Source organism: Octodon degus, unplaced genomic scaffold (genome assembly GCF_000260255.1).
Source record: "Octodon degus isolate 3935 unplaced genomic scaffold, OctDeg1.0 scaffold00174, whole genome shotgun sequence".
Taxonomy (NCBI): Eukaryota; Metazoa; Chordata; class Mammalia; order Rodentia; family Octodontidae; genus Octodon; species Octodon degus.
This window is the reverse complement of record NW_004524750.1, coordinates 959,716-984,243: the sequence shown is the minus strand read 5'-3', so window position 1 is coordinate 984,243 and position 24,528 is coordinate 959,716. Positions and strand designations below refer to the sequence as shown.

Sequence of the window (24,528 nt, the reverse complement as noted above, 5' to 3'; positions counted from 1 at the left end):
TTTTTAAAAAGAAGTGTGGGGATGATGCTTAGTGGTAGAGTGCTTGTCTAGCGTTTGCCAAACCCCAGGATTCAATCACTAGTTCCATTGAGGGGGAAAAAAGTGATTTGATGAGACTCGAGGGCACCCATTGCTAAATGAATGATAGGTGCTTTATACAAGTCGCTATCAGACTTTCTACGTTCTCAGAAACACTGGAAGGTGTTATTACTGTTAGGTCGTACAGCAAATTGTTGACCCAACTGAATGAATCTTTTTTTTTTTTTTTGCGGAACCAGGGATTGAACTCAGGTCCTGCGCTTGCCAGGGAAGCGCTTATTCCACTGAGCCACCTCCCTGGCCCCTTGAATGAATGTTTCTGAGGACGCTTTTATAATAAATTTAACTTTGTGACTGTCTCAAATCTAATTCCCTTGCCACTTGCAATGGCTTTTTGTGTTTTGTTTTGTTGCTACTGAGAGTCAAACCCAGGGCCTTATACATGCTAGACAAACAATATTGCTGAACTATATTCCAAGCCCTGTACTGGTCTTTAAATAAGGATGTTCGGCCAAAAATTAGAAATTGACCTAGAATTCTAGGTACAATGTTAATAAACATTCAGATGTGCCACTGGGCTCTGCTACTTCTAGCTGTAAAACCTTGGAAAACTTATCTAAGCTCTAACGTCAAGTCATTGTCTATGAAAATGTGTATTGTGTTATGCTTGTCTGGGGGTTCATGAGTTAATAAGTAGAAATCACTTCAAACAGCACAGTCGGCCTTCCACATCCATGGGTCTGCATATATGGACTCAGCTGACCTCATACACAGATATTCCTGGGGATGGACTTGGCTGTGCTGAGCGAGTACGGAGTTTTTTCCTTTTACATTTCCTAAACAAAGCACAACAAGTATTTACTTAACATTCACATTGTATTGTGTAATGTGAGTTATCTAGTGAAGATTTTAAGTAGAAGGGAGGCTCCACAGAAGTTCTGTGCGTTGTGCATGAGGAACTTGAGCCTGTGCAGATTTGGGTGTGCAGGCATCCTGGACCAGCCCCAGGAGACCAGCCGCCTGCTGTGCTGTCACAGGGAGGGCTCTTATGTGTGTCTTGGGAATGCACTGCCCTAACTTGGGTTTGTGGTTAAGATAACATTGTTCTCAAGTAGAGTGGTTTTCTTTAAAAGCTGTTAATGAATTGAGAAAAGGACATAGGTATTTAGTAAGTGAATCTTTCCTTGCCGGGAATAAAGAGTACAATAATTTCATACTACTAGAAGAAAAAAGTAAAGAGAATTTTCATAAAATACATACCAGAAAGCAGACATTTCAGGTGGGGGCTGTGGTACAACCCTATAATCGCAGCTAGTCAGGAGGCTTAAGCAGAAGGATCCCAAGTTTAAAGCCAACCTCTGAGACCCTGTCTCAAAATGAAGAATAAAGGGTGGGAATGCAGCTCAGAGGGAGAGTGTGTGGAGCGTGCACCAGGCGCTGGGTCCTATCCAGGACCACCTCAAAATAAAGTTCATTGCCTGTTAATCTGCATTGCACTGCTTTTCAGTCAGTGTTTTAACACTAGCCTATTGTAACTTTTTTTTTTCCCCCAGAACTGGGGATTGAACTCAAGCCCACTGAGACATCTCCCCAGCCCTCTTTTTTTCTTTTTACTACAAACTGTCTTCTATATGTTGTTGTATTGTAGCATCAGGATAAAGGTTGTCAAAAAATATGCCACTATTTTTCCCTGCCTTTGAAAATACGTCTTTAAAATATTTTACTGAAATGATGAATTGAGGAACTTTTGTTCCTCGCTGGGACTGAATATAGTCAATACAATTTGACCAAAGAAAGTAATATATATATTTTATTGTATTTCAAGCCCACGACTGGAGTTTTATATAAAGAAGATAACTATGTCATCATGACAACTACACATAAAGAAAAATATAAATGTATACTTCCCCTTGTGACAAGTGGGGATGAGGTGAGTTTTTACAAAGTTATCGATAATCCTTGTCACTGAAATTATTTATTTAATATATCAGAACTACATACTCTAAAAATTTAATAAAATTCTCAGTAACACTTTTAGCATAAAAATATTAATCACTTTTATCATTCCTAAACTCTTTGCCATTTGTTTTGGAAAAATTAGCAGAGTTACTATTTTGAGTGAAAATGTTTACTTTTGCAGAAATGAGGGTTTAAAACAAGATTTACGTTTTAGCTGCATGTAGGACATTTTCCTGTGTGTGTAAGGACTCAGTGCTGCCTCACCACGTGCTCTGGCCCTTTTCTCTCTCCTGAAGTGCCCCAACTGCCTCCCAGCCATCCTTCAGGGTGGTAGGTACCCAGACAAGGCAGGTGTGGCAGTAACGGGAAGGACTCTGACAAAGGAAGCAGGAGCTTGGGGTGAGGTGTAGCTAGCTGTAAAACCCAAGCAGGCTTGAAACCCCATTCCTGCACTGCGTGTATCTCCCGAGCCATTTCATGATCTATAAAACAGAAAATTAAACTCAGTACTTAAGTTTTGTTCTGATTTGAAATCTTAAGAGAGCTGTGTCACTGTTTTAAATTTCCTAAAACACGAATATACACACGGAAAACCTTATGTACACTTAGCATTCAGATCTGAAGTGTAAAAAATACATAGGAAACCGAAAGTACCTTGAAATTTTGCAAGTTTCAACCATTTTGAAACTTTCATAGCTAGAATATTTGGGTAGAAGCATTGTAAGATTCTAAAAAGGGCTTATAAAATTTGTTCAGGAGACTAATGCTTAGAAATCATTTTTGAAAAGGAAGAGCCAGGCATAGTAGTTCATACCTGTAATCCTAGCATTCGGGAGGCTGAGGCAGGAGAATCACCGTGAGTTTGAGGTCAGCCTGCACTAAAAAGTGAGGACCCCCCCCCCCATCTCAAAGACCAAACACACCTTGGGAGGGGCTGAGGCAAGAGAATAGCTGTGCGTTCAAGGCCAACCTAACACATCGCAATATTCTGCCTCAAACCAAAAAAATAAAACATTAAAAAGGGGGGAAATGAATACTGTAAAACACTACTTTGTCGCTCCATATTTTATACTTCAGTTCATTTGAAAGAAGTAAGATCTTGTTAAAGATTTTTATTTTTTGTCTTTTTTGTTTCCAAGCACTTGTGATTTAACCAGTGAGTTAATAACCAAACAGCAGAGTTGGGTTAAGTTCTAGAAAAATTATAAATGTTTAACTCTAGATCTTTCTTAGGAAGAAGAAAAAGATTATAAGGGTCCTAGTCCAAGAGAGCTTTTGGAACCGCTGTTTAAACAAAGCAGTTGTTCGTACAGGGTATGTATTTTTTCTGCATTTGATAACTAGAAAATAAATTTCCAGCAGCCAGAAGACCCTTGAAATTACTTAAGCATTTCTTCTTATCTTATGGTATCATTTGTTAAGTTAGATGCAAATCTAAATTATTACTTAAGAAAGTATTTTGTTCATTTAAATTCTTGTAGACTATATGCACAGACACTGAATAAATAATACTCATAGCATTCTCTGCTGGGTGTGTAAACTTGAACTGCCAGCGCCCTGACAGCTGAGGCTGGAGGACTGTGAGATAGGCCTGCCTGCTCAACAGGAGAGACCCTGTCTCAAAATAAAGAAATTTAAAATCATCAGTTAGCAAGTAACTGTGAATGCTTTTGTCTAAAAGGAACATTTCCTCACCTCATACAATTTCCATTTAAGATTATTGTTATTTTTTAAGTTATAAAGAATATTGAGGACCAGCCAGATAGCTCAGCAAACTAAAGCATCGGCTTAGGTGGTGCACAGGGCCCACCTCCAGGCGCGCTGAGGGGCAATTGAGACTGCGTGGTATCATGCACCTGCTGTCCCCGCGCTTGGGAGAGTGAAAAACAGGATCACTACGAGTCTGATCTATGTAGTGAGACCCTGTAGACTCTGTACTAAATACATTTAAAAAAAAAACAAAGAATATTGTCCCCTACTTAGTAGATACCCAAATATATTCTGGACTTTTTGGTTTTCTTTTTTTTTTTTTTTACATAATTCTCACATATAGCTAGCTAATGAGAATACTGAGAACTTCAGAATCTCATGTTTTTCTGAGACATAATACGAGTGTCGTCTGGATGTGGTCACATGTGCCTGTGATCCCAGCACGGGGGAGGCTGAGGCGGAAGGGTGGCTATGAGCTAAGCCCAGTCTGAACTGCACAGCATGACCCTTTCTCAGGAACAAAAAGTAATAATGAGTGTCAGTTATATATTTAAATGCATTCATCTTTCTTAGATTGAGTCTTACTGGACTTACGAAGTATGTCATGGAAAGCATATCCGGCAGTACCATGAAGAGAAAGAAACTGGTCAGGTACAGTTTTTTTGAAAATATAAAGTGAAAAAACATAAAATGGGAAATTTCTATAATGAAATTGATAGTTTAAAGTTTTATTCATAAAAGTATATTTGCAAAATACTTAACTGTATTTTTTTCTTAATATAGAAAATAAATATTCATGAGTACTACCTTGGGAATATGTTGGCTAAGAACCTTCTATCTGAAAAAGGTTGGTCTTTACACGATGATTTGATAATAATACTGGGATTTGGTTTAATATTTATGTTCAAATTAAAGTTTAAGAGATTTTCTTGGAAACTGAATTTTAAACCACTAAGTTTATGAACTTGCCCTTAGAAAACTTGAAGAAGCCATTATTTTCATTATTTTTTGCATTAGTAAATATACTTTTCTCATACTTACTAATGAAATATTTAAAATCTAATAGGATATACATTTGTGTAATGTTCATCTTTTACTTGTAAACAGTTGTATATGGAAATAGATGTATCTCACAGAGGGTAAAATATTTCCATTTAATCTACATTGCTTACATTGTGAATTAATTTAAGATTTAGCTTTCCACTGAGATTAAACTATTTTCATGAAATGGAGTATTTTATAAGTAATACATGAGATTAAATGTGACCAGCCTCTCAAGGCCACTAAAAATAGTAAGGTGGGCTGAGGTGTAGCTCTGAGGCAGGGCACTCGCTTCCCACCACAGAGCCCTGACTTTGAACCCCAGCCCCCCTCCCAGGAAAGACAAAAGCCATGCATGTGTTTTCGGTCCTGGGAAGTCTCAGGCTGACCGTGTCCCTCCCCATTCTTCACACTCACGTGTCTCTTAATTGTCCCACAGAACAAGAAACAGAAGAAGAAGGAAAATCAAGCGAGGCAAGTGACAGATCTAATATTTTGCTGTTAACATTTATTATTAGTGAGGCATTAATTTATACAGTTTATTTGAAAAAGTGTAGCCTTGTGTTCTTTAATTATGCACTACCTCAAAGGAATAAGTCAAAACTGTATGGTAGCTTTAGCTTTTCTGAATTACATTGTGATCCATTTATTTACTTTTTTTTGTTTAACTGACGCCTAAATAAAAAGATCTAGCAATACTGTGTGTGGAGCCAGGTGTGGTGACACACACCTGTAATCCAGCACTCAGGAGGCTGAGGCAGGAGGATGGCTGTGATTTGGAGGCCAGCCAGGGCTACACACTGAGTTGGAGGCCAGTCAGAATTGCGTAGCGAGACCTTGTTTCAAAACTAGATAAATACATATTGTATGTGGGAAGGATTCGGTGCCACCACGATGTTGCTCTCGTGCTCAGTGGGGCTCTTCGGCTTAGTGTTAGATACAGTTCTAGTAGCAGCTTTTACATCTTTTCATGTTTCTTCCCAATTGCTGTGAGGGAACAGATAAAGTGTCTTCATAAATAATAAGCAACCATATTGCGAGCATTTTAAAAGCGGGACCTGTCTTTTTATCTCTGCAGTGCGCAGCCAGAGGAGACTGCCGGACACACCATTGGTGGGGCACTTGTGCAATTTTCTTAATAGGGATGCTTGTAACTTAGCAGGGAGATTGCAACCTCAGTCGGTGTGGTGGCCTATAGTCCTAGCTCTTAGCGAGGCTGAGGCAGGAAGATCACAACAGAGCCTCGCCTGAGTAACTGAGTGACTTTGTGAAACCCTGTCTCAAAGTAAAAACTTAAAAAGGCTGGAGATGTAGCTCAGTGTAAAGGTCCTGGTTCAGTCTCTAGCATGGGGGGAGATTGCTACCTTTGAAATAAAATAGTGATTCACGGTAGGAAATTGGAATTTGAAGCATGAAATAATAAATGAAAAGAAAGGGGCAAGAGCAGACTGTAACATTAATTGAGCCCCAACCTTCAAACCAAAACATAGCATTTCACAAAAGCTGATGTTCAATTCTTCCAACAGTCTCAGAATCTTTTACTATACTACTTTTGTAGTTGTCAAATGCAATTTAATCAAGGTCATGAAGCTAGTAAATTCAAAGCTTTGAAGTTACAATTCTCTTAATTTCATATAACATTAAAGTAGTGTACAAGGAAACTGCAGATACTTTCTTTTTTAAGAAAAAAAAATTTTTTGGCAGGATCAGGGATTGAACTCAGGCCCTTGTGCTTGCCAGGGAAGCACTTATCCCACTGAGCCATCTCCCCAGCCTTAGAAATTTTGTTTTTAATATTTATTTGGTACAGGATCCCACTAGGCAGCTCAAAGTCTTAGTGATCCTCCTGTCTCAGCCTCCCCAGTGCTGGGATTACAGGGGTGTGCCACCACACTCAGTTTTGCTGGCCGGCTCAGCACAGGGCCACCATGGCATGTGGTACCAGGGATTGAACCCAGGTCCTTGCCAGGAAGGTGCTTAAGACCACTGAGCTATCTCCGCAGCCCAGATATTTTCTCTTTTTTGTTTTGCAGTACCAGGGATTGAACTCAGGACCTTGTGCTTGCCAGGCAAGCGCTTATTCTACTGAGCTATCTCTCTAACCCTCAGATATTTTCTCTTGAAACATTTACTTATTGTCTCTTTTGAATATGGCACCGGCAGGGCACCCAAGCAATACAAGATGAGGCTCCTGCCTCTGAAGATTGTTTGGAGATGCTATTAATGGTGTCTTTTTTTTTTTTTTTTTTTTTGGTGTGGAACTGGGCATTGAACTCAGGCCCTTGTGCTTGCCAGGGAAGCACTTGTTCTACTGAGCCATCTCCCCAGCCCCAACGGTGTCTTCTTAAAGCTCCTACCCTGAGTTCTCTGATGGTCATGTAGACAACAGTGTGGAAGCTGGCTCAGTGGGGAGCTTTGGCTTTTTAGATCCATCCTCTGCTCCCCTTGCCCTCATTAGCTTCTTAGTTTGTCATTTGCCAAACTTGAGAAGATTTGAATTTTTTTTTTTTTCTTTTTTATACCAGGAATTGAGCTGGGAACCTCACGCTTGCCAAGCAGGCACGCACTGCGCGGCTAAGCTACATCCTGGGCCCCAACTTGGAAGATTTGCACAGGACTTTACATGCTGAGACACATATGCTGTTGATAACAGGGAAGCAGAGTACACAGTCACATATCCCAGGAGTGTGTTTAGATTTCCGTTTTGTACAATAGTGTTTTATTGTCTAGCCCTGCTTTTTGACAAGTCAACCTTCAGGCTTGTGGAATCAACTCTTTTAAGTAGTTATTCACTGAGCGTTTAAAACTCATATTAACTTGATTTCGCATCCTTTACATAGATGTATTTGACTTCATGTCTTAGTTTTAGAGTTGTGTTTGCTCAAGTAAGAACTTATGAATCAACATGAAAGGGTGGAAAGTGTAGAAATGTTACCTTTCTGTTTAGATAGAACGCCTGCTTTCTTCCTTTCAAAATAACAAATGCGTCTCCCATTCTCAGTCCTTCATTTCCTAATGAGAAGTCTGTGCTCTCTTTGAAGATTCCCACTAAAAACATTGAAGGTCAGATGACGCCCTACTATCCTGTAGGAATGGGAAATGGTACGCCTTGTAGTTTGAAGCAGAACCGGCCCCGATCAAGCACTGTGATGTACATATGTCATCCTGAATCTAAGCACGAAATTCTTTCGGTGGCTGAAGTTACAACTTGTGAATATGAAGTTGTCATTTTGACACCACTCTTGTGCAATCATCCTAAATATAGGTAGGATGTATGTTTAATATTTTAAACATACTGTTCAGGCTTTAAAGCATTCTTTGCTTAGCTTTAATTTTTCTTACTAACTAGGTTCAGAGCATCTCCTGTAAATGACATATTTTGCCAGTCACTGCCAGGATCTCCATTTAAACCCCTTACTCTGAGACAGTTGGAGCAGCAAGAAGAAATACTAAGGGTGCCGTTTAGAAGAAGTAAAGAGGTATGAGAATTAGCTAGTGGTGGTTTCTCTGTGCTCATTTTCTAAATTTTGAAAAATACATCAGGATCATAATGATTTCTATAATGCAGTAGTGGTGTTTTCATTGGCTCAAGATTTCAAATTCCAGTTCTCTTCATTGATTTAAATTATTTTACTTTTCAAAAATGTTTTAATATTAACATTCTCTAATACTGTTTATTTGAGAATATTTTAAAGTTTGACATCCTGTGCATTGTAGTTTGTTTTTTAGGCAGTTGTGACAGCTGAGTCTCTCCAAAAAAATGAACTACAATTCTCATCTCCTCCTTGCATTTTATTTACTCTTCAGCTCCTTGCTGTGCTTTAACAACTTCTGAATATTGCTTGGCCCGTGTCCTTTCCTGTTACCTGTCTGTTGGACAGAGCCATGTGTATTCAGGATTTGTTTCTGGCTCCCATCTTCTCCAAGGCTTGCTTTGTTACTCTTTTGAGACAGAATCTCACCGTAGTCCAACTTACCTTGAGCCCACAAGCACATTGTGCAGCCCGTGCTGGCCAGGCCTGCTTCCTCTGCTCAGAGCTGCTGGGATTACAGACATTTGTGAGCACACCCAGCTTCCAAAGTGTTTTTTTGTTTGGTTTGTTTTGTTTTGTTTTGAGGGAGGTTGGGATTTTTTTGTTTTGCTTCGTTTGTCTTTTTGAGATAGGGTCTCGCTATGCAGTTCAGGCTGGCCTTGAGCTCACTTTGTAGCCCAGGCTGGGCTCGAACTTGCAAGGATCCTCCTGCCTCTGCAGTCACCCCACACCCACTCCTACCCCAGAGTGCTGGGACTACAGGTCCGAGACGCCACACCTGCCCAGCATTGTGCTCTAGCCAACCTGAGTCATTTATCTTCCTGACTCTTCATTTATTTCTACCTCTACTTACTCAGTAAGAGCCGTTATAATTATTTTCTCAGTGTTGTTTACACCTACCTCAAAGAATGAGATTTAGTGGTTTAGGAGCTTCATTATTTTCTAAGATCAAAAGCTGGTCTCTGTGCAGATCTGCTTTTTTTTGGCGGAACCAGGGATTGAACTCAGGCACTTGCGCTTGTCAGGCAAGCGCTTATTCTACTGAGCTGTCTCCCGGCCCCCCAGATCTGCTTTCTAATCTCTCTTCATGGCTGATAAAATGCTCTGTGTGAAAAAAGCATCTGAAGCTGATATTCCGAGCACTTTTCAGAATGCCTGGTGTGCTGTGAGTACTTAGCAATGGCTGGATAGACACTCACCATAGGGCCTGCCTGTGTCTTCTCTCTGAATACTTCTCACGCGGGTACACTGGACTCTCTCAGTGCTATAACCAACACTATCTGACAGGAGGAAAAGCGCTCTCAATCTTACTCCCCAGTTTATTGGGAATTCCCTACCAGAAGATTGGAACTGGAGTTCTCTGGTCCATCGATGGCTTCACACAGACATGCTAATTTTTTTTTAAAAATGAGGGAGAATAAAAAGGCTTCACAGATCACAACTTTCATTATTCTTCAGGGAAAAAGTGCCTCTTTGCTTTCCTTTAAATAAATGTGTTTAATCTATCAGTTGAGAAAAATGAGTTTTTCAAAAGTTATGAATGAGCCAGTCATCAGGGCACACACCTGAAATCCCAGCATTTGGGAGACTGAGGCAGGAGGATCTTTGTGAGCTCGAGACTATCCTGAACTGCATAGTGAGACCCTGTATCAAAAAGACAAAAAAAAAAAAAAAAGTATGTAATGACAGTCCTTTCAAAATACTCAGGAACTTCAGGTCGCCTGCTCCCTAAGAGAATTTTATGTGACCCCATCAGATGAATGGTCGCTTCAAACTGATCAGGGTGGGAGAGTGGCTCGGCGACAGAGCACCTGGCTGGCAGGTGCAAGGTCCTGAGTCCGAGTCCCAGCACCCCCCCCCCCAAAAAAGAAAAACACCAAGCTGGCCAGAGTGGTGCATGCCTGTGACCCAGCTACTCAGGTGGCTCACAGGGTAGAGGTCATTGTGGGGACTTCAGTGAGACTGTCTCAAAATTCAGTGACAGGTAGAAATGAACACCAGTGATAGACTGCTGGCCTAGCATGCTCAAGGCCTTGGGCTCAGAGCCCAGTACCACCAAGAAAAATCCTGATCAGAGTAAACTTACCACACATGATTTTGCTCTTAAAATGTGTGTTTAAAAATGTATATTTGGCATACAGTCTGTCTCTTAAGTGTCTCTTAAGCCTGTAATCCCATACAAATAAGGAATTTTTCTTACTATTTTTAAACAAAAATACAAATCTAAACCAGGCTTGGAGGTACATACCTAGAATCTTACCATTCTGGGAGGCTGAGGCAGAAAGATTATAAGCTTGAACCAAGTGTAGGCAACTGAGTAAGGCGCTGTCTCAAAACAAAGGACTGGGGTCCAGGAAGATGGCTCAGTAGAATAAGTGTTTCCCTGGCAAGCGCAAGGGCAGTGCATTATGCAGTCCCCAGTAATGGTAATGATTTTGGTTTTGATTTTGATTTTTTTTTTTTTTTTTTTTTTTTAAACTGGGACTCAAACTCAGGACTTCGTGCTTGCGAGACAGGTATGCTTTCTGTTATCTATAATAAAGGTGTGTTGTACTCTGTTTTTAGTTGAGTCTCAGACCTTGGCTCCTTCCAGGCTGTGAGTGTGTCTGCATCACTTTTCATACTCAGCACTTCAGTAGTGCCAGGAAATACTATCTGGTCAAGAGAGTCAATCTATATAGGTTCTGAAAGTGAGTGACACAGTACAGTCCAAGACCCTTTCCAAAACACAGAAGACACCATCTTGGAAATCCTTATCGTCAAATAGAGACAGACACCATTGGTTCCTAGGAGAGTGGCCATCGATGACTACCATAGGCAGAAACAGAAGCAGGAGGACCGCCTTTGGTTAGTGGCAGCCACTGTATGGGGAAAGCAGACATGGCATCCATTAAATGTATGTTAGTGCCTCGCTGTCTCACCACTGAGATGCGTCGCCCAGCACCCATAGTTGATAGGAGAAAAGGGTGATTTGGACGCAGAGATTTTAGAGATTTGAGCCCATAGTCAGCTGGTTCCAGGGCCAGAAGGGCCTGATGGACAGGCCCCTGACGGAGGAAAGCTGCGGAGCTGATCAAATCACGATAGCCAGAAGCAGAAAGAGTAGGGAAGAACGAGGGGAGCAGTGCACCCTTCCAGGTCGCGCCTCACTGTAGCTGCCTTCCGCATGCCACCTGCGTGTCTCTAACTGTAACTGCCACAGCCCACGTCTTGCGCTTCCCTCCTGTTGAGGTTGCCACGTGCATGCATATATCTACAGGTATATAAGTCATAAATGACTGCTCGCGTGTCAAGAGGTGACCAGGGCTTTTCTTCTGGTGAATCCTTGTATTTCTGGTCTTGATCACAGTCTGTTTGAACCATTCTTTGCTCTGTGAGTCTGCTCTTCCCTGTGCTCCTGTAAAGGGATTCCCTGCACCGGCCCTGCTAAATTGCAGGTTCCCTGGGGCAGCAGTTCATTCTTACCCAGTTCCTCCTTACTCTTCTTGTTAGCCTTTCTCTATACTAAATAACTAGTTCTCATTGTTAGTGCAGAAACATCAAGTCTACCAAGTGTACCAGTTACAGAGTAGGGCCGGCAGGATAGCTCAGCAGACTAAGTGCCTGCTTTGGCAAGCACAGGGACCAGGGTTCAGTTCCTGGTCCTGCGTGCCCCACCGGCCCCACCTCTGGGGCATGCTGAGCCTGGGAATGCCCGTAATCCCAGTGCTGGGGAGGCTGAAGACAACAGGATCACTACAAGTCAGACCTGCATAGTGAGACCCTGTACCAAATACATGCAGGGGAAAAAAAAGAACAATGAAACAAAATATGTGGAACAGGCTGGTCACCATACCTTAACATTTTCCTGGACATTTCTCTTTTTTTTTTTTTTTTTTTTTTTCTTTTAGGGTAGGGTATTGCCATAGTTTAGGCTGCCTTGAATTCACTGTGCAGCCCAGGCTGACCTGGGTCTCCACTGAGTGCTGGGACTCCAGGCATGGGTCTTTAGCACAGTTCATTTTCTTAAAATACGTTTTAAAAAATGGAAAATACGTTTTTCAAATTTTCTACACTGTCAAAAATAATAATTGAAGTCAGAGCAAAACTAATTAAGTGTAGCATGAAAACCCTTAAGTCTGTGTCTGCTTAATTTTAGGAAGATCTGCAGTCAACTAAAGAAGAAAGGCTTCCAGCGGTCCACAAGCCCGTTGCTGTTGGCGCCCAGCCAGTGCTCACTGTTGGGACAACCCACATTTCAAAATTAACAGATGACCAGCTTATAAAAGAGTTCCTTAGTGGTTCTTACTGCTTCCATGGGGTGAGACGTGGACCTTCAGTTCAGATATTTATCTCACAACTTTGTCAGTTGTGTAGTCAGTGGGCAGCAGCGGCGCTGCAATAGATTTGTGGCTGTGGAGAAATGGCAGGATCTTGCCAGTCCCGGTTGACATTTTCTCTGCCCTTCTTTGGCACTGGGAATTGAACTTAGGGCTTTGCGCTTGCCAGGCAGGCTTTGTGCTGCTGAGCTCTCTCCAGTCCTCTGCATTCTTACACTGCTGCGTCTTTGTCATCCCTAGTCACTGCCTCCTCTATACACGAGGTGAAAGCTTGACCTTTGTTCTGGCAGTGATGGGTAACTCTGGTTGATTCCTGCCGCGAGCATCAGCGATGTAGGACCGGCAGCTCGGTTCTGTAGCCCTCCCAGCTCCCTCAGGCCGGCGCCTCCCGCCGGCACAGAGGTACATTAGCCTCTGCAGCAGCACCCGTGGGAACGCACTTACACGTCGAATTTTTGTTTTGTTTCTTCAGAGCACTGCAGCAGTTGTTCATATTTTTCTCTCTTCAGAGTTGTAGTGATTATCCATTTAGAGCCGTCCTGCTGCTCTTGCGGGTCGTAAGGCACACACACACGCACGCGTTGCCATCGCTGTCGTGTGGCCACCTCGCACCAGCCCAGTGCCCTCCCCGCTGAGTATGACTTGATCTGATGCCTCCTCTTTCTTTTAGGGTGTTGGCTGGTGGAAGTATGAATTCTGCTATGGCAGACACGTACATCAGTACCACGAGGTATAGAACAACATTCGTGTGACGTTCTGCCACGGGGGGTTAGGCAGTTCTTAGACAGGCACTCTACCCCTAAACTGCGTCCCTGGTTCTGCATCAAGGTTTTAAATCTTTCATAGAAAAAAGGGAGGGAATTGATGCCACTTCTACTTGGAAGATGATTTTAGTGTGGAAGTAGGAGCAAGCAGAAAACACATCGCTAGGGGCGCTCAGTCATGCTAGGTGACGCCGCTGTCAGCCCCGTCTCCTTGCTTCGCTGCGACTTAACCTGCTGCACTCAGAAGCTCCTGTGGTGACTGTTCTCTGTCTTTGATTGGGAAAAAGTAGCCGTTCCTATAATCATCTTTTAAGAAAGCAATGCTGGGGCGGGGAGATGGCCCAGTGGAATAAGCGTTTCCCTGGCAAGCACAAGGGCCTGAGTTCAGTCCCCAGTTCCTCCAAAAAAAAAAAGAGGGAGAGTGGGAGAAGAAAGGAAAGAAAGAAAATAATGCTAAGACGATGCGTTAGTGGTGCCCTTAGTAAATCTGGGTCCATGTAACGAGTTTCACAGCTCTAAAGCAAGTACCACTTCAAAGTGAGTTTCAGACTTACAATATAAGCTTTTCTTTCATTTATGATTTTATAAGTCAGCATGTTCTGTCACATGCAATCTATATAACTTCTCTTCTTTTGGTTTTAGGGTTTTTGTTTGTTTGTTTTTTGAAACAGTGCCTCAGTATGTGGTCCATCCAGGCCTTGAACTCACTGTGTAGCCCAAGTTGGCCTTGAACTCCCCACCTCAAACTTGTGATCCTCCTGTGTCAGCCTCTCTAGTGCAGGGCTTACAAGCATGTGCCACCAAGCCTAGCCAGTCTGCTAAATTCTGAAGTTCGGGTTCCAGTAACTGTATTAGTTACACGTTATCTTACTTAGTATATTAAGCTGCTATGCATTCCAGACCAACCTGAGTCAGCACATACTGGCTCAGTTGCTTTAAAGGCTGTCTTCATCTCCTAAAAGAAATAATAGCTAGTGACTAGTAAGTGCCATAGCTGCCGGGTGAGTCCAAGGCCAGCCTGAACTGCGTAGTGAGACCCTGTCCCAAAAGAAAAGACACCACGCAAGTCCTCTAGTTGCCCACACAAGACGTTTTGAGCTGATGTTAACCTTCAGGTGAGATCATAGTAGAACAAATCCATTTGCCTTATATAAAATACCTGTAAGCTTTTTCTTCACTTACACCCATGAAGTTTCGTTTAAGTATATTTTCTATTTATTTGTGCTGCTTTGCCATTTTTTAAATACCGTATACTAAGACAAACAGAAAAGGGATGAACTAGGGCCAGTGAGATGACTCAGCGGACTAAGCGCCTGCTTAGGCGAGCGCAGGGACTGGGTTCTGTCCCTGGTAGCACTTGCCTTGCCGGCCCTGCCCCCAGGCGTGCTAAGCAGGCAACTGAGTCTGGGCGTGGTGATGCATGCCTATAATCCCAGTGCTGGGGAGGCTGACGACAGGAGGATCATACGAATCTGACCTGCGTGGTGAGACCCTGTACTAAATACATAAAGAAAGGATAAACTACTAACTGTAGCCCAGATAATGACAGTGGCTTTTTAATTGCATGAATATATGCCAGAATTTTTTAAAAGTTAGTTTCTTCTCTGTCTTTACCCCACTCTTCCAAAATCACTAAGAAAAGAAGTAAGTAAGAAATAGTTAACCAAGAATCCTGATGCACGCAGATGGTGGTGTGGCCCCGATTCTCACAGGAGGGAGCGCGTGCCGCCCTGCACTTGCTCTTGCTGAGGGTCTCAGAGCCTGTTCCACGCCGGTGCCGGCCAGCCCTGTTCTTTCGGGACTAACGGAATGACCTCTTCCTACAGTGCATGTCTTCCAACCAGTGGCCCTGCTCAGAGCTCATTCCCAGCCTTTTTTCATTTTTTACCTTGAAGCAGGGTCTTGAGAGCTCCCAGGCTGGGCTTGAGCTCACAGTCCTCCTCCTCCCTCGGCTTCCACACTGCAGGACATAGTCTTGTGCTTCCGTGCCCCAGATTCTCCAGTGCTCTTAACTACACTGCTGCTGATTAACCTTCACATCATGTCCAGACTTTGTCCTGGTCACATTTCAGTGACCATTTCTAAGTGTCCATGTTGGCCACTGTATTCAGCTCAGGGTCTGTGTATACTGAAAAGTTTCCCTCACAGTGCTGGTAGTTACGGTGGCTGTTTTCCCTCATAATTAACAGGTTTAATCTCATTTTGTCAAAGATACCTAACTCAGGCCTTCCTGAGAGACTCTGCTAGGTGCTCTGGGCAGTACAAAAGCAACAGTAGCTTTCCAGATGCAGTGCATGGCGCATGCCTGTGATCCCAGCGCTGGGGTGCGACAGGAGGACTGCGCATTTGAACCCACAACAGGCAACTTAATGAAACCCTATCTCAGAATTGTTCAAAATATTTTTTATAGTCAAGGTATAGCCTAGTACAGAGACCTAGAGTTCAATGTCTAGTAAAGAGTAAACAACTGCATAAAAACTTATTTACAGTAATAGTAAGTGGACTGGGGATGTAGCTTGGTAGAAAAGCATGTATCAGGTGCCTGTGAGGCCGAGCACCATAAAGAAGAATGAACAGATACAGTGTCTACTGTGTGCCAAGAACTAAGTACTTTTATAAGTCCTCAAAACAACCTTAAGCGCTAGGTGGTATTATTCCGAGGTGAAAAAACATACGGTGACTTGCCAGAAATCACAGGACGCAGCAAGCAGTAGAACCGACTTCAAGCCCAAACAGTCCTGCTGCCTGTGCAGCCTCTGAGTTGCTGCTTGTCTCCCTGTCTCAGAACTCACGGCCTGACTGTTGAAAAGCGCGTCTAAAGGCCGTTCTTCTTGGGTCAGCAAGTCACACTGGAGCAAGGGCCCGGCCACCCTAGGGCTTGGGTGCACTAACCAGAGGTGTGCTGTTACTGCTGAGTGTCCCTGGGCTCAGGTTCCTTGTCACCTGAGCGCAAGACCCTTTCTCAAAAAGATGCTGGAGAGGTAGGCAGCTCCGGTGGAGTGCTTGCCCAGCATGAGCAAGGCCCTAGACTCAGTCCCAGTACTGCAGACAGCTCAGAACTATACTGCTGCCTAATGTGATAGCCCGGCCTAAAATACGAGGGAGGGAAGAGAGGAAGGTGAGGAGTGCCCAGCGTTGGATGTAGAACCGAAGCAGAATGAAGAACAGTGTGGGAAGTGTTTGCAAACATACAGCTTATGTTTTTTCTTTGTTTTGTGGTACTGGGGGTTGACCTCACACTTGCCAGCCTATCTCCTTGGCCCCGAGACATACAATTTTGACAAGAAATAAAGTCAGATGAGTAGTAAAAAGACTAGTCCTGGAAAATACAACTAGTGCAACCTGAGGATGCACGCTGAAAAGAGTAGAAGTAGGTGGAAATGGTGTCCTTGTGTTTTGTTAACTCTCATAGTGCCACAGTCAGGTGATTTTTGTTCTGTTTTGGTGCCACAGTCCCACTACGCAGCTCGGGCCAGGCTTGAGCGTGCAAACACCCCTGCGATGTGTCCTGTGCGCAGCACCATGGCACTGAGGGCCAGGCTGACAACACAGCCAGAGCACAAGAGGGCTGGGGCCAGGCACGGTGGCGCAGGCCTGTAATCCCAGGGCTCCGCAGGAGGCTGAGGCGTGAGGGTTCTGGGAGCTCAAGGCTATCCCGGGCTACAGAGTGACCACACAGGGAGACCCTGTCTCAGCAAGACAAGAATCTCAGGGCGGGGCTTGTGGTCGTGGCCCAGTGATGAAATGCACACCTAGGAGCCGCAAGGCCAAGGCTTCAGCCCCAGCACACATGCTCACCACCCCCATAAGTACATGGGAGCTTGCACTTCGGCTGGCAGTGAAATGTGGAGGGGGAATTGCTGTAGCTGATGTAGGAAAGGAAAAAGTTGTGACCCAGAACTATCTGGCACCAGCCTGACTAGTTACTTTATTCAGAGGAATAAAGAGTAGAGTTCTCCACTTGGAGCTTAGCTGATGCCCCATGCAAAGGCAGAGGTCAGGTGTGCAAATAAAAGTGCAGAGCAGGGCTTTGAGGCAGCTCAGGCATCTCATAAGTGTCTGTCACGAATTAGGACAAGGACAGCGGGAAAACCTCCGTGGTCGTGGGGACGTGGAGCCAAGAAGAGCACATTGAGTGGGCCAAGAAGAACACCGCCAGAGCCTATCACCTTCAGGACGACGGGACCCAGACGGTCAGGTAGGACCAGCTGCACGCGCCTTTGGGTGCGGTGAGCAGGACATGAGGCAGGTCTCAGCTCAGAGCTGCTTTCTTCTTCTCTCTTGGAGGGTAGGGAACACGGGGGCGTTGCTGCCACTCAGTGCTGGCTGGCCCTCACACTGTCCTTCAGGCGCTGGCAACCTTTGGGCTGCCACCTTGCACAGTGACCTCTGGTTACACTAGGCTCACTGTGAGCTAAGGCACTGCAGGGACAGGGCCTGGCACGCGGGCAGCGTGGGCTGCTGCCCTCTGCAGGGGGACTGGCGGCGTGCGGATGGACGCAGCAGCAGTGTTGCTGTGGGGCTCAGCTCTGACCCATGTCCCTGTCATGGGAATCTGCACCGTAAGGCACTGAGTTCTGTTTCAGTGAACTCGAATAGTTCTCTGTGTTGCTTAGCTTTGGTAACATAATGGTGGAGAGTAGTTGAACAGTGAATTTTTGAAAAGCTACCACATATCTTTTTTTTTTTTTTAATTTTTTTTTAACATTTATTGTGTGTGTGTGTGTGTGTGTGTGTGTGTGTGTGGCCAGCTCAGCCCACCAGGGGGCGCGGCTGGCTGGCATGTGGTGCTGGGGGATCGAACCGCGGTCCCTGGGCTTTTCCAAGCTTGTTCCAAATAGGTGTTTTAGACCACTGAGCCATCTCTCCAGCCCAACTACCACATATCTCTTTGGAGTTGTGTATGTTTTTTGGTTTGGTTTGGTTTTTTTGCAGAGCCAGGGATTGAACTCAGGCCCTTGCGCTTGCCAGGCAAGCAAGTATGTTTTGTTATAACAGAAGAAAGTGATACTCATTTCCCAAAAATACCTGAGTTTTAGCCCATCATGTGGCTTGCCCATTGGTTAGTTGGTTGTTTTTTTGTTTTTTAGTTTTTTATGGGTTTGTTGGTTTGTTTGTTTGTTTGGCGGTACCAGGGATTGAACTCAGGAGCTTGCACTTGCCAGGCAAGCACTTATTCTACTGGGCTATCTCCCCGGCGCTGTTTGTGTTTGCAGTACTGGGGATTGAACTCAGGATCCGGTATGCGGCACTTACTCTACTGAGCTGTCTCCCTGGCCCTTTCCCATTGTATTTTAAATTGTTCCATCCTGTGGCTTCTCGGGTGTCACTCTGTCTTTCCTAGAGCAGATGGTGTTAAGGGAGGGTTTCGAATGTGCTGTCGCACTAGCACAGTTACCAGGAGTACCCATGTAATAGACACGCTGGTGTGCATCTAACCCGACAGTTGGAGGGCCAGGTCTCCCACGCTGAAGCCAAGACCTGCGCGTGGGACTGGATGCTTGCAGCTTGCCTAGGCTTCCTGTGCCTCCTGCAGGGCATTATGTTAGTAAAACTAACTTAATGGTGGTTAGAAGCCAAGATGTACTGACTTAGCCAGGAAAATGCGTCTTTTTAAGACAAGGCTTGGCCTTGAATGTGCTAGACTTGCAGCCCTCCTCCTGCCTGCATGCCGTGATCCCAGTGCTGGGATTACAGGTGTGCACTACCACATCCAGCTTAGAACATTTTAAGGAGTCTGAACTTAACTATTTTAATGCAAATAATAATGCAGGTTGAAATGTTGTATTAAGACAGTCCAGGGGCCGGGGAGATGGCTCAGTGAGGGCCTGAGTTCAATCCCCGATTCCGGGGGGAGGGGGGGGGAGTACAAATGATCTTTAAGGTAGTCTCCATCCAGAATCTGAAACACACTGAGGTAGCCCTAAACCCTAAGCACCCTTGCCCAGTGTACTTTACAGTTGCTTAGGATTACTGAGGCTTCAGTTTAATAAAACTTGTCTGCTTCTCTGCTTCAGGATGGTCTCACACTTTTATGGGAATGGAGATGTTTGTGATATAACTGACAAACCACGACAGGTGACCGTAAAACTGAAGTAAGTGAAAGCCTCAACTCGTGTTTTATCTGCTTCCTGTAGACAAGCTTTATGTAAACATGATATATGCTTATAAATAATTGCCATATTGTCTTAAGTTATTCTGTATCCGTCAGTTTTAATGGGTGCTTGTAATTTAAGACTTTTATTAGGCCAGGCATGGTGGCACACACCTGGGTTCCCGGCACTCAGGAGGCTGAGGCAGGGAGGTCACCACAAGCCCGTGGCCAGTCTGGGCTATGCACTGAGTTCAAGGCCAGCCTGAACTGCATCGCATGACTCTGTCTCAAACAATCAAACTAAAAAACTCAAAAGTATCACTAATGCTGGGGTTGTAGTTTAACGGTGGAACATTTGCCTGGTCTTGCAGGGCCCTAAATTTAATCCCCAATGCTGGGGGAAAAAAAAAAAGACATTGAGAAGGCCGTTTCTAGGCGCGGCAGCTCCTCTAACCGCGTGTCTCTCAGGTGTAAAGAGTCGGACTCTGCACACGCTGTCACTGTGTACATGCTGGAGCCACGTGCCTGCCAGTATATTCTCGGGGTGAGTAATGCGGTGTCCAGACGTGCGGGGCCACGCTTTAGCTTGCTGCCTTAGGTCTGCGAAGGACCCTTGTGAGCACTTCGGACTTAGCTGGAGGCCCCGCCCCCACGCCCCGCTGCTCCTGTGACAGCGGGCTTGTGCTGGGGGCGTTCACAGTAAGTACACAGACCCTCAGTGCAAGCGAGTGCACCCCGGGCCAGCAGTGCGCCACAGCGCAGGATGGCCACTTGGCGCCAGGTGCTGCCACCCTCTCCTCACCCTCTGCAGGGCACACTCGTAGACCTCTCCACAGACAGCCCTTGTGGACCTTGCCCCGCGGAGTTCAGGGCTCATACTTTTTGGGCCTGGCCCTTGTGACGCAGTAGTGTCTGGAGGAGTTCTTCCTATAAGCAGACGTGGTGGGCTGCAGGTGGGGTGCAGGATGGAAGAACAGCCGGGAGAGACGCACAGAGCCTGAGAGTCTGTCGTAGAGAGTGTCTGTCGGTCTTGTTCCCACATTGTCATGATGGGTTGTTTTCTTCCTTATTTCTTGTTAGGAATTCAGATACATTCTGGATATAAGTTCTGTGGTTTTTTTGTTTGGTTTTTTCTTTTTTCTTTTCTTTTCTTTTTTTTTTTTGCAGAACCGGGGATTGAACTCAGGCCCTTGCGCTTGGCAGGCAGGCACTTTATCTCCCCAGCCCTGTTCTGTGTATTTATATCACACTGTTTTGTTTTGTTTTTTTTTTTAACAGTTAACTGTTTTATTTGATTAAGTTCAATTTACCATCTTTTTTTTCTTTCATTATTAATGCTATTTATGTCCTAAGTAATTTTTGAGATCCCTAAAGTGATATATTCTGCTGTATTTTTCTGTAGAAACTTTATGGTTATGTCTTCCCCCTGCCCCTGGTTTCTTGAGATGGGGGTCTTACTGTGCAGCTCAGGCTGGCCTCAAACTTAATATAGTGCTTCTGCCTCGGCCTCCTGAGTGCTGGGATTACAGGCATGCGCCACCACACCCGACTTCGTTATCTTTTCAGTGATCTCTTCTTCTCCCATTTCTTCCTCCTATATTTTCTGGGACTGCATTTAAATGTGTCAGTTCAAAGTACCTCACCACAGAGTCTTTCTTAGTCCCACTTTTCCCCTTTACTTCTGTCTCAGTCACTGAGTGAATTCATTCATCTCTGACATAGTCCATCTGTGGTAGATTTTTTACCTTTGGCATTTCCTTTAAATCTTTGTTATTTTCACACCAGGATCAAACCCAAGGGCACTCTACCACTGAGCTACATTCCCAGATCATTCTTTATTTTGAAACAAGATCTTAGCTGGGTGCAGTGGTACACAGCTGGAATCCCAGCATTTGGGGGGCTGAGCTAGGAGGATCACTTCAAGTTGGAAGCCAACCTGGGCTACATAGTGAGTTCAAGGCCAGCCTGAGCTGTGAAACAAGAGCCTGTCTCACATACATACATACGTGCATGCACGCGTGCATACATACATAGATGATCTTACTAAGTTGCCCAGCCTAACCTCAAACTTGTAAGCTTCTCAGCTTACTGAAGCAAGCATGAACCCCCACACCTAGCCTGATGCTGACTCGCCCACTCATCCCCATGATCTTTTCTCTGCTACAGTTCTTTCTGGTTGGCCACACATGTGGTCTACCTTTTTTGCTGTTGTCTTCATTTGTTTTCTTTACTTGTTTTATAGTACTGGGGATCGAATCCAGACCTTCACACTGCGGCATATGTACTGCTGTTTTTATTTTTTAGAGAGAGGGTCTCACTGTGTCCAAATTTGAAATCCTTCTCCCTCAGCCTCCCAGAGTACTGGGGTTATGGTGTGTGTCACCAGACCCAGACTCCTCATACCTTATAACATCTGATCATTCCAACTTGTGGGCCATCTTTGCACTACATTGTATTTGTCTTTTAAATACATTATTTTGTCATAAAGTGAGCTGCTTTTTGTTGCTTCTGTTTTTATAAGATGTGTGTATTCCTCCTCCTGTCTTCCACGTTTTCTGTCTTCCCTTATTTACTCAGATGAAAATATCTTCGCACACATCTTACACTTAGGATGAACAAGTAAACATTGTTCTCGATCTGTAGAAAGCCTGTTGAAGCCAGGCGTGGTGGGGTATGCCTATAATTCCAGCACCCTGAGAGGCTGAGGCAGGAGGATCAGGAGTTTGAACACAGCCTGGGCAAGTTAGTGAGCCCTGTCTCAAAGCAAAAAGGGTGGGGATGTAGCTCCATGCAGAAGCCCTGACTGCCATCCCTAGCACAGCGCCTTGGTGCGCAAACACTTGCACTTGCAGTCGCTTCTCAAGCAAAAGCATGGACAGAATTTTGTTTTTGTTTGCAAACTGCACTGGGTGACGAGCACTACACAGCCACCCTTCCTACATGAACATGACCGTCTTTCCCAAAGGCCTAGAGTAAATCAAGTTCTTGAACCCTGAACAGGGGCAGCGCGTAACCCCCAGTAAGGACTCAGATCCTGTTGCTGGTGTATTTCTTCAACAGTATATCAACTTTGTGATGGTCTTATCGTTCAGGTTGAATCACCAGTGATCTGTAAAATCTTAGATACAGCAGATGAAAATGGACTTCTCTCCCTTCCCAACTGAGGGGCCTGAAAGCGGAAGGACCACGATGATTTCTTTCTGACCACGGGTTTCTCAGCGTTCACAGCCGTGGCCCTCATCAGGAGGACTGTGTAAGGAGATTCCAACCACTCTGAATGTTCACATGCTTCTGAGAGGTTACCGATAAACTTCTAAGACAGACCAACCTGTTTCTCACTCTGTGTGTGTGTGTGTGTGTGTGTGTGTGTGTGTGTGTGTGAGAGAGAGAGAGAGAGAGAGAGAGAGAGAGAGAGAGAGAGAGAGAGAGAGAGAAGCTGTGTTCTGTCTTGTCTTGGATAATGTGATTCCAGAATCAGTCTCATCCAGGCAGATGAGTGGGTCCAGCCCCTCTGAATGTTGTAATTGTTGTACTTTTGAAAGATTTTAAATAATAAATTTATTATGTAAATTATAGTGTATATAACTAGCTAATGAAGTAAAGATAAGGAAGTGGTGTTTACTTAAATGAGAGACTTTGTAAAGTGTGTCATTTCTAATGCTTAAAAAGCCTTTCAAGTTCAATTCCCAGTTCCGCCAAAAAAAAAAAAAAAAAAAAAAAAAAAAGCCTTTCAAGGGCCAGCCAAATAGCTCAGTGGATTAAAGTGCCAGCAGGCGCAGGGGCCGGGGGTTCGATCCCTGGGCCTGTCATGCCATCCCCACCCCCTGAAGTACACTGAGAGGGCAGTTGAGATTGGCATGGTGGCGTGTCCCTGTAATCCTAGTTCTTGGGAGGCTGTAAACAGATGGATCACTACAAATAGGATCTAGTAGTGAGACCCTGAACACCCTGCAGACCCTTCCCTAAAAAAAATACCAAGAAGCCTTCCAGCAATCCTAGTAGCAGCTGCTCTGTAGACCAGCTCGTGGCCGCAGGTAGCGCCTGGCACTTGCCTCAGGCCTTCGGGAGACCAGCTGCTGCGGCTCCTGCAGCCCACCGACATAGCACGTGGGCAGCCAGCCTCCGGAGAGGGGCTGTTCTGTCCTGCGGTCGCTGTGGGTCGGCCACGGTGCCCTCAGCAGCAGCCAGGGCCCGGGCTCAGCGCCCGCAGGCACCAGAAAACAGTTGTCCCCCTTGGTAGTGCTTCTGACCCAAGACGTCTTAGTAAAAGAAGGTGACCATGCTCGCCCATGTGGGGATTCTATGCAGGTTGCAATAGAAAGCACTACGAAGAGTTTGCCCTTCACATGCACGCCAAGGGCTCTGCCATCTGAGACAGGAAGAACAGGTGTTCCTGCTGTCGCCGGCAGGAGTGGGCTCTCCGGAAAGAGGGGCTTCTCCTCCCGCACTGGTGACCAATGCCCAGTCAGGGTGCTGTGGTCCCACGCTCACGCTGTCCGCTTGGTCCACGCTCGCGTCTCCAGGCTCGATGCCCAGCCTAGCTCAGGGCTCCTCCGAAACCCCCAGGCTTAGAAGCCAGGCGGCTATCACCTGGTGCTCCGGAAAGCGCTCCCCGGGTGGCTTTTTTTTTTTTTTTTAATGAGAATATATTTATTGAGAGAAAGAAAGCTCCTGTCGAAGAGAGGAATAGAAGGCGGGGCCCAAGCAGGTTGTTCCCCCAGAAGCTGTCTCTTCCAGGGACTTTTATAGTGTAAAACCATGTGGGATTTAGGTGGAGAGAATGGGAACTCGCTTAGGTGGATGTGGCGGGGGACAAAACTATGGTCACCCAGTGGGATTACAAGCACCAAGTAAAATTGATTAAGTACGGAACCAAATAGGGGAGTCACATAGAAAGGGGTCATGAATGTAAAACAGCCCTCAGATAAGGATCATTGTGAGCCTGAGCTCTGTAATGAGACCCTGTACCAAGTAAATACATAATAATTAAAAAATAAAATCAAGATTCCATTAAAAAATAAATAAAAGTTAACAAAATCCATTGGAAGTACAGGCAGCAGAATGAGCCA

The 24,528-nt window shown here is 44.9% G+C and overlaps 2 protein-coding genes across 5 annotated transcripts in view; one reads left to right on the top strand and one right to left on the bottom strand.

The window, feature by feature from the left end:
• Window positions 1–1,852: 1,852 nt before the first annotated feature.
• Erlec1 (endoplasmic reticulum lectin 1) lies at window positions 1,853–22,814 on the top strand. 4 transcript variants are annotated; one of them, XM_023703558.1, is made up of 15 exons: window positions 1,853–1,969; window positions 3,232–3,312; window positions 4,282–4,359; window positions 4,492–4,555; window positions 5,189–5,223; window positions 7,791–8,014; window positions 8,099–8,228; window positions 10,778–10,798; window positions 12,421–12,582; window positions 13,272–13,331; window positions 17,439–17,563; window positions 19,383–19,460; window positions 19,928–20,003; window positions 22,552–22,637; window positions 22,678–22,814. In XM_023703558.1, the coding sequence occupies exons 1-14, from the start codon at window positions 1,907–1,909 to the stop codon at window positions 22,621–22,623; spliced, it is 1,269 nt and encodes a 422-aa protein (XP_023559326.1). In that variant the 5' UTR covers window positions 1,853–1,906; the 3' UTR covers window positions 22,624–22,637; window positions 22,678–22,814. The 4 variants fall into 4 exon arrangements, with proteins under 4 accessions (XP_023559326.1, XP_023559325.1, XP_023559327.1 ...); XM_023703557.1 differs by having other exon boundaries at window positions 22,552–22,814; XM_023703559.1 differs by lacking the exon at window positions 10,778–10,798 and having other exon boundaries at window positions 22,552–22,814.
• Psme4 (proteasome activator subunit 4) overlaps window positions 1,936–24,528 on the bottom strand; it is a 124,025-nt gene continuing 101,432 nt past the window's right edge. The window contains exon 46 of the mRNA XM_023703556.1: window positions 1,936–2,480. The gene's annotated coding sequence lies outside the window, so the exon portion shown is untranslated. The remainder of the gene's footprint in view (window positions 2,481–24,528) is intronic.

Coding starts and splice junctions, on each gene's coding strand:
- Erlec1 (XM_023703558.1), top strand. CDS start 1,907: ATGACAACTACACATAAAGAAAAATATAAATGTATACTTCCCCTTGTG. Junction 13,332..17,438: donor ACGTACATCAGTACCACGAG/GTATAGAACAAC, acceptor GTCACGAATTAG/GACAAGGACAGCGGGAAAAC. Junction 20,004..22,551: donor CCTGCCAGTATATTCTCGGG/GTGAGTAATGCG, acceptor CTTATCGTTCAG/GTTGAATCACCAGTGATCTG.